We start from the raw sequence: 8,881 nt of genomic DNA, 5'->3' as shown, positions 1-8,881 counted from the left end.
TTTCATCATCTGCAAAGTGGGATAGAGAAACTATTTCATGGAACTGTAGTGAAGATTCAGGAATGTATATAAAGGATTTAGCATGTTGCCAGCACCCACCTGCTGACACTGCTTCTCTGTGCATCAGTCTCTACTTTCCAGGCTTGGTGTTACTTCTGGGTTATCCTGTACACAATTTACAAATAGGTGGTTCCGTTTGAGAACTTGGTAAGAATTTTACTCTCAGCGAGACACACGGTATTTAAAGGATAGGAAAAATCCTACAACCTGTGCAACCATCTCACATTATGTGGAGTGGTATCTAGATAACTGTAACATTGTTTGCATTGGAAAATTCGCTGCAAATCCAGCACAGAAATTTTTCTGTATTCAATAAACTTTGAAAACCTAGCACAGTGCTGAGAGCTGGATATACAAATATGAAAGGGATGCATATGAATATTTAATTTTCTCAATAAAATTTCAATTAAAAAGCATGTTCCATAATAAAAATCAAAGACAATGAAGAGATACCATGCATAGTGGCGCATGTCTATAGTACAGCCTACTTGGGAGGCTGAAGCAGGTAGATCACTTGAGCCCAGGAGTTCGAGGCTGCAGTTTGCAATAATCATACCACTGCACTTCAGCCTAGGTAACGGAGGGAGACACCATCTCAAAAAAAAAAAAGAGACACAATAACAAAATATGAGGTATGGATAAGAATTTGAAGGAACAGCCTGTCTGTCCAGGAGCAGTGATGGAAAGAAGAAAGGATCACATTTGAATGCCTCTCTTTTACCGTGTCCCAGGCATCATTCTGGATGTTTCACCTTATCAGGGTTTCTAGACCTCAGCACGATTAACATTTGGGGCCAGCAAGTTCTTTGCTGTGAGGGACCGTTCTGCGTATTGTAGGATGTTCAGGAGCATTCTTAGCCTCTACTCACTAAAAGGCAAGTAGCATGCCCCTGCCAGTCATGACAACCAAAAATGTTTCCAGTTATTGCCAAATGTCACCTGGGGGCCAACACCACCTCAGTTAAGATGTTTTTTTTTCTATGTAGCCCAGGCTAGAGTACGATGGCAATACACACAATACAGGCACCATGATATTATAGTATACTGCAACCTCAAATTCCTGGACTCAAGCGATTCTCCCACATTAGCCTCCTGAGCAGCTGGGACTATGGGTGCACACCACTGCACTCAGCTCTGATATGCATTATTATATGTACTTTATAATAATTATAATTAACAGTTGAGTACCTATCATGGGCCAGGCTTTATGCTAGCCACTTGAATATATGATCTCTAACACAAAGAGGGTTTCCCACCCATTTTACAACGAGGAAACAGAAGGTCACCCAGCTAAAATGGAAGCCAGCTCTGTATCAATCCAAATACCAAGTTTTCTTGCCTTCTACTACACAGCTCCGCTTCCCAAGGAAGTCAAGGAAAGCTGGCGGAGCGGGGACCATAATTGAACTGAGATTTGATAGATTAGTAGACAGCAAGTGGACAAACTGGGAAAGGGCATTCCAAGGTAGACAAATAGTATTGCAAAGGTATAAGTGTGAGGGAACAATAGCATGTTTGTTTGATCTTGTAGGTATTTCATGTATTCTTGTGTTACCCTAACTAGATTATGAGACCTTTTACATCTTCAGTTCAGTTTACTATAGTGATTAATTAGCAAACAAAGGACCCTGTTTTTATATGCCCATCTTAGGAAGGGCTACATTGGGACCTCATAATCTGTATCATTATTAGCCTCGTGTTTTTCTCGCCCTATCTACTGTCTCCACTCCCCTCTTTCCCAATTACACTCTCGGTTACTTTTCTTAAGAGATGGGGTCTCACGATTTTGCCCAGGCTGGTCTTGAACTCCTAGCCTCAAGCAATCCTCCAAAGGCATGAGCTACTCTTGGTTATTTTTAAGGTCAGGGGAAGGGCAAACACCCTGGAACTAGATTAGGGTTCAGAATGGCACCAATGATGGTATCAGTTGCTGAAAGCTGAAGACCCAACATAAGAGCCTTGCCTTCCATAAGGTCAACTTTAGACTGTGGCAAATGGGATAGTCAAAACCCCTGGGTGGCTGAGGCTAGTCAAGGCATCAGGCTAAGGAAAAGCAGGGCTAGTGAGCAATTGATCCCACAGCGTTTTTAAAAGAAGAGGTGTTCCTACCAGAAAAAGATAACACGTCCATGAGAACTAAGAATACTTTATGATGAAAACACATAGTCAAAAAGCTGGGAGCAGCAGCTAAGCCAAAAGAAATGCCAGATGTCTTCTGGGGACAAAGTACCTTCCTTGCCTCCACAAGAGTAGCCAGACTGGGCCTCTGGACAACACAGTAAATGTGATAATCATACTTCCTAGATCAGGACTCAAGGTAGGAAGCCCCCATGCTCAGCTCACAAGCCCTGGGAAAATAGGAAAAGCATATCAGTTAGAGTTTGGAGGCAGCCACAACCATGTACTTTCCATCCCAAGGGCAGGGCACATGTCCTGGATCTTTCAAGCAGACAGCATGAAAATTTCTTACATTTCTGACTCAGGCATTAAATCCTGTATCTACTCCCCATCCCCCCATACCCCTTCTTCAGGCAAAAGCCCTGACAGGTACGATCAGGCACTCACCCAAGTAATCGTCCATCAGGGAGCCAATAGCAAACTGCAGGAGGGAAGGCAAAAAGGAAATGGAGCCAAGGCAAGCACAGAACCATCCTTCTCCCCGCAACCCCAGGCCTTTGGCCCACCTATCCCTTCTTCCTGGCAAAAGAGGATAGAATCCGCAGAGACTGTGTGTGGCAAAAAAACCAATAGCTCTCAGCTCTGCCTAGTACAGGCAGGAAGGCAGGCAAGAGACTCACAATGTCATTCTTGTCCACGCGGGTCCCCACAATCTTCAAGCGGATCTCATCGTCTTGCTGAATCACAATGTCCTGGGGAAAGGAAGGAACAGTGTACAGATGCTCCTCGACTTACGATGGGGTTACTTCCTGATAACCAAATGTACTGAATGCATGTCAGCTTGCCACCATCATAAAGTCGAGAAACCATAAATTGAATCGTTGTAAACTGGGACCGTCTGTACTCAGACATCCCCAGGCCAATATTCTCCCTCAGAGTGGCCGATTCTTTCCTCCCTCTCACTGATTTCTTCCTGCCCACTCACCTCATCCACTGTCTTGTAACATGGTGGGTTGGAGTTAGGATCAAACTCCATCTCTGATGGAATGGACTGAAAGGGAAGTGAGACTGGGTCAGCACTTTAAATGGATGTTTCAATAGCCAGCTGTGAATGGGTGTGCTTGGCCCTACTCAGCATGCCTGGACTTACATGTCGGGAGATGAAGCAAGACATGGGCCCAATTTCTGTGAAGAGTCCAACCTAGAAGAAAAATGAGTGATCTTGCTTTTTATATTGCCCCCCCAAGTCTTTTAAGCTTCCCACCTCTATCTGATTCCTAATAATATTATTCATGTTTTGAAACTAGTCTGAATTGTAGCCTTTTTTTTCATTTCACTCTTTTTTTTGAGACAGGATCTTACTCTGTCACCCAGGCTGGAGTGCAGTGCTGTCATCATTGTTCACTGCAACCTCAAACTCCTAGGCTCAAGAGATCTTCTTGCCTCAGCCTCCTGAGTAGCTGCCTACCATGCCTGGCTAAGTGTTTTTATAGAGACGGGGTCTCACTGTTGCTCAGGCTAGTCTCAAATTCCTGGCCTTAAGTGATCCTCCTGCCTTGGCCTACCAAAGTGCTAGTATTACAGGCGAATCCCTGCGCCCAGCCTCTCTCTCTCTCTCTCTCTCTTTTTTTTTTTTTTTTTAGAGACAGAGTCTCATTATATCACCCAGCTGGTCTCAAACTCCTGGGCCCAGGTGGTTCTCTCACCCTAGCCTCCCAAGTAGCTGGGATTACAGACTTGAGCCACTGCACCTGGCTTCTCTCTTTTTTAATCTTTCATTTTAAATTAAGCAAATATATGCAATGATCTATGATAGTGCCACTGTATTCCAGGCTTGGCAACAGAGCATGGACTCCCATCTTGAAAGGGAAGGAAGGGAGAAAGGAAAGAGATAAAGAGAGAAACAGGCCAGGCGCGGTGGCTCACACCCGTAATCCTAGCACTCTGGGAGGCTGAGGCGGGAGGATCGCTTGAGTTAAGGAGTTCAAGACCAGCCTCAGCAAGAGCAAGACCCCATCTCTACTAAAAAAAATATAGAAAAATCAGCTGGGCATGGTGGTGCACACTTGTAGTCCCAGCTACTCAGGAGGCTGAGGCAGGAGAATCGCTTGAGCCCAGGAGTTTGAGATTGAAGTGAGCTAGGCTAATGCCACAGCACTCCAGCCCAGGTGACAGAGCGAGATTCCATCTCAAAATAAAAAAAAAAAGAGAAAGAGACAGAGAAAGAAAAAGAGAGAGAGAAAAAGGCAGGAAAGAAAAGAAAAAGGAAAAAAAGAAAGCAATTAAACAAATATAATATAGTAGTAAAGAGCCCAGGCCTGGGACTTGCTAGTCCAAGATTTGAACACTTGTTGACCACATGACCTGGGCCAGTACACTTAAGTTCTCTAAGCTTCAGTTTCTGTAGAGAAGGATAGAAGTGGCTGGGCATGGTGGCTCATGCTTGTAATCCCAGCTACTTGGGAAGCTGAGGAGGGAGTATCACTTGAGCCCAGGGGTTCAAGGCTGCAGTGAGCTATGACCGTGCCACTGTGCCCCAGCCTGGGCAACAGAGCAAGACTCTGTCTCAAAAGGGGGGAAAAAAAAGGGACAGAAGTACACCCACCTTACAATCTTTGTGAGGCCTTGCTCATTATCCATTACCTGGCCTACTCAATCAATGCAGACTTCTGTCGTTATGACTATTATTTTTGACTCGCTTGACCCAAGTTAGGCAGGGCAAGATTACCGCGTAATTTGACAGATGACGAAAGTTAACCACAAGTAAAGTGACTTAACCAAAAGCACAGAGTCGAGCCAGGATCCAACCCAGTCCTTCTTAGACTGGCTTCCCTATGTATGGTCTCACCTTGTTGACCTGAGTGACAACGGCATCCACGACCTCCCCTTTAAAGGGCCGGAAAACGATGGCCTTGTACTTAACTGGATAAAGGACAAAGCCTCGGCCTGGCTGGATCACACCAGCACCAATATTGTCGATGGTGGTGACAGCAATTACAAAGCCATACCTGGGAGAAGGATGAGAAAGAGAATGGACTGTGGGTGAAAGAGCCTCTAAAGCCACCTGCAACAAAAGTCACTGAGCTTCAGGAGTAGGGGGGAGTAAAAGGAGTACATAGCACCTCTATCCCTGGAGGGCTTAATGACCAGAAGACAGGGCACAGATCAATATCTATAAGGCCAAACGCTGCTCTGGTAATTTTACAATAAATGCCCTATAAGGCTGCAGTCCGTGAGCCAACAGACTTCAGTCTTTGGGATGCTTCAGAATTATCTTATTAAAATGCATATTCTCACGCCTGCCCCCAGAGTGTCTTGATTCTGTAGCAAATAATAAGGCTCAGGAACCTGCATGTTCAAAGACCGCCCCAGGTTATTCTGAAGCTGGAGGCCCAAGTACCCCACTGCCCAGGGCAGTGAGTCCTTACTCATTAATAGCACCCTCTGAGCGGCCACTCTCTGCAATGTCCAAGTCCCAACCCTCTTCTTCCCTCCCCAAACTCTCAATCTGCTTTCTCTGGTCATTCATTCATTCAGGAACCAGAGGCCCATGATGTGCCATGCCGGTCCCTGGGCACAGGAGATAGAGAAAACAAGCAGAATCACACAAGGAGAGCAGAAAGAGGCACAATGATTAGACTGTGAACTCCACAAGGGTATGCCTCTTGTTCACTGCATGTTCCCAGAGCCCAACACAGGGCCTGGAACGCAGCAGGAGTTTTAAAAATGTTTGCGGAGTAAATGAATGACCTCAGCTGAAGGATGTCGTGTTATCCAGCTTTGACGAGAGCGCCGTGGGAACCCAAAGCAGGAAGCAGTTAGCTGCCTGGGGTGCCTGGGAGGGTAAGAGGGTTCCCCAGAGCCGGTGGTAGGACCCTGCAGGCTGAGTAGGAGCTGGGGAGGGGTTGCAGATATAGCCGTGTGCGCATCTGCACCGATCAGGCGGTGCGGTGGGCGCGGCACTCACTTCCCCGTGCAGGTCCCCTCCACTTCGGTGAAGAGCTTCTGCTTCACCGTGTTGAGCAAGTTGGGGCCGAAGTAGCGCGGGTGCAGCAGGATCTCGTGCTCCAGGGAGATCTGCGGGGGAAAATGGCATGGAGACCAGGTTAGGTTATGGGGCGGGAAGCGGCTCCTAGCCCCGGGGCTGGCCTGGCTCCTTTCTACCCGGCCTGTGCCGCCACCCGGCTCCCTGCTCACGTGGTAGAACATCTTCCCGGAGGAGGGTGGAAATCAGAATCCACACCTCCCGCAGCCCCTAGTCTCCACCGGAAATACACGCAGCCGACCCCATCCCATTTCCGGGCCTGCAACGGCGAAGAGGGCGGGACCCCACCTCTTCCGAGGGTCTGATTGGGCCTCGCTGTCGTGGGCGGGGAACAGAGAAACTCCGCCCCTCGCCGTGTTCACTGGCTATCATACTGCCGACCCCCATAACTTAACTTTAATATATGGTCAGTAAATACTTTTAACAGAATTAATTAGTGAAAGATGACATAAGGAAAGCGCTTTAACAGAGTGCATTCATTCAGCAAATAAAGACTGCTTTTACATAGTAAGCATGTTAACTATCTGTTCTTATCTCATGTAATCCATACAGCAACCCCATGAGGCAGGCTTTATATTTTATTCCCACTTACAGGTGAGGTCCCAGGCTCAGAGGGTTGAGGTCATTCAGGGTTACTCAGAGCCTGGATTCAAATTCAGGCTGTCGAACTCCAAGATTCTTGCATATTCCGGCATTCCAGACATTCATGCACTCATTCATTCAACAAACATTTATTGAGCATCCACTCTGTGCGGAAAGTTTGGAGATGAAACAGCCAAAATCAGAGTCCAGACAATGCTCCTTCCCGGTGAGAGGAGAACTATATCGATGCATTCCTCACCCCCATTGCTGTCCCTGCTCATGGGCATCCAGGACTGAGGAGCCCTCTTCTGTTCCCTCAACTCTGCCCACACTTTTGTAGATAATCCCTTTATTAAACTCACCTGGATTAATCAAAGTGAGTGTGTAAAGTGTCTCCTGCCTAAGTCCTTGACTGATAAAAGGAGCATGCAGAGAGACACAGACTGATGAGAAAGGCTCAGCAAGAACAGCTGTTTCTAGAGTCAGAGCAGTCTATCTGGCCTTGAACAAACTCCCTGTAGCCAAAGTAAGTCTCTGTATGTTTTAAGTAAAAGAACCTGACCTACCCTCCTGCAATAACAGAGATCTCATGCTTCCTTAGAGCTGTCACACCAGGGAAGTCATGCTATTTCCCATTGACACTGCCCATCTCCTAGAATGGTTGAAGCCACCAAGTGAAGCTGCTGAGACACCATGGGGCTGCCCTCTGCCTAAGACCTCGCAAAGAAGAAGATGCATAGGCCTCAATAGCTCTGACTGCCTCCTCTGCTCTTTTCCTGGCCAGGCTCCCCCCAAGTACAACCTTACCTGCTGAAAGTGGTGTGCTGGGCCACACTAGCAATGAGTCATAAAAGCCGATTGTTAACATTTTTGGATTTGCACAGAGGATAAGAGAACTGTAACTTTTAAAATCTGGGTTCAGCATGACCATCCTTGAGTGCACCAAGCACACAGGCCTGTGTTCATCCTCAGTTTGGTCTTCATTCTGATCTCTTCTGAACCTGTAGAAACAGGGTTGCATAAGTTTCCTAATCAGCCTGTGCTCCTAACTGTTTCAAACCTCCAGCAACTCCCTTTCCAAGGGGGTTTCCTCTCCAGTGCCCTGGCTTTAAATACCATCTATACACTGATGACACTCCCAACATACATCTCCAACCCTGACACCTCCCATTACACTTAGAATAAAAAACAAACTCTCGGCCGGGCGCGGTGGCTCACGCCTGTAATCCTAGCACTCTGGGAGGCCAAGGCGGGCGGATTGTTTGAGCTCAGGAGTTCGAGACCAGCCTGAGCAAGAGCAAGACCCCGCCTCTACTAAAATTAGAAAGAAATTAATCAGCCAACTAAAAATATATAGAAAAACTTAGCCGGGCATGGTGGCGCATGCCTGTAGTCCCAGCTACTCAGGAGGCTGAAGCAGGAGGATCGCTTGAGCCCAGGAGTGTGAGATTGCTGTGAGCTAGGCTGACGCCACGGCACTCTAGCCAGGGCAACACAGTGAGACTCTGTCTCAAAAAAAAAAAAAAAAAAAAAAGAAGAGGGCTTCTTGAACCTTCCCACTCCATACCTTAGGAACAGGATTGCATACGTTTCCTAATCAGCCTGTGCTCAGCAGAACAGGATACAGCAAGCTATTTTCCAGACTGATTTGACCATGGAGCCCCTTTTCATCACAAAGCTGTGTTCAAAGCAACATTGAGCAATTCCTTTTTTTTTTTTTAACTTTTTCTTATTTTTGTAAAATATGCGTAACATAAATTTACCACTTTAATCATTTATAAGTTTACAGTTGCATGGCATTAAGTACATTATTCACATTGTTCCGTAACCATCCCCACCATCCATCTCCAGAATTTTCTCATTTTCCCAAATAGAAACTCTGTACCCATTAAACAATAACTTCCTACTCTCCTATTCTCCCAGCCTCTGGAAAGCACCATTCTACTTTGTTTCTATGAATTTGACTATTCTAGATACTTCACATAAGTGGAATCACACAATATTTGTCCTTTTGTCACTGGTTTATTTCACTTAGCATAATCTTCAAGATTCATCCATATTGTAGCATGTGTCAGA

The 8,881-nt window shown here is 46.3% G+C and overlaps 1 protein-coding gene across 1 annotated transcript; it reads right to left on the bottom strand.

Annotated features, from left to right (window-relative positions):
• Positions 1–2,186: 2,186 nt before the first annotated feature.
• On the bottom strand, positions 2,187–6,465 carry POLR2G (polymerase (RNA) II (DNA directed) polypeptide G). Its single transcript, XM_012665399.1, has 8 exons — positions 6,376–6,465; positions 6,146–6,255; positions 5,027–5,186; positions 3,329–3,379; positions 3,164–3,229; positions 2,859–2,930; positions 2,626–2,659; positions 2,187–2,408 (listed from the first exon to the last, which is right to left on the bottom strand). The coding sequence occupies exons 1-8, from the start codon at positions 6,385–6,387 to the stop codon at positions 2,395–2,397; spliced, it is 519 nt and encodes a 172-aa protein (XP_012520853.1). The 5' UTR covers positions 6,388–6,465; the 3' UTR covers positions 2,187–2,394.
• Between the last annotated feature and the right edge of the window lie 2,416 nt (positions 6,466–8,881).

This window comes from Propithecus coquereli, unplaced genomic scaffold (assembly GCF_000956105.1).
Source record: "Propithecus coquereli isolate 6110/MARCELLA unplaced genomic scaffold, Pcoq_1.0 Scaffold120, whole genome shotgun sequence".
Classification (NCBI taxonomy): Eukaryota; Metazoa; Chordata; class Mammalia; order Primates; family Indriidae; genus Propithecus; species Propithecus coquereli.
This window is presented reverse-complemented; position numbering and strand designations above follow the sequence as displayed.

Coding starts and splice junctions, on each gene's coding strand:
- POLR2G (XM_012665399.1), bottom strand. Junction 5,187..6,145: donor GAGGGGACCTGCACGGGGAA/GTGAGTGCCGCG, acceptor TCCTTCTCCCAG/GTATGGCTTTGTAATTGCTG. Junction 3,230..3,328: donor CTTGCTTCATCTCCCGACAT/GTAAGTCCAGGC, acceptor CTTCCCTTTCAG/TCCATTCCATCAGAGATGGA.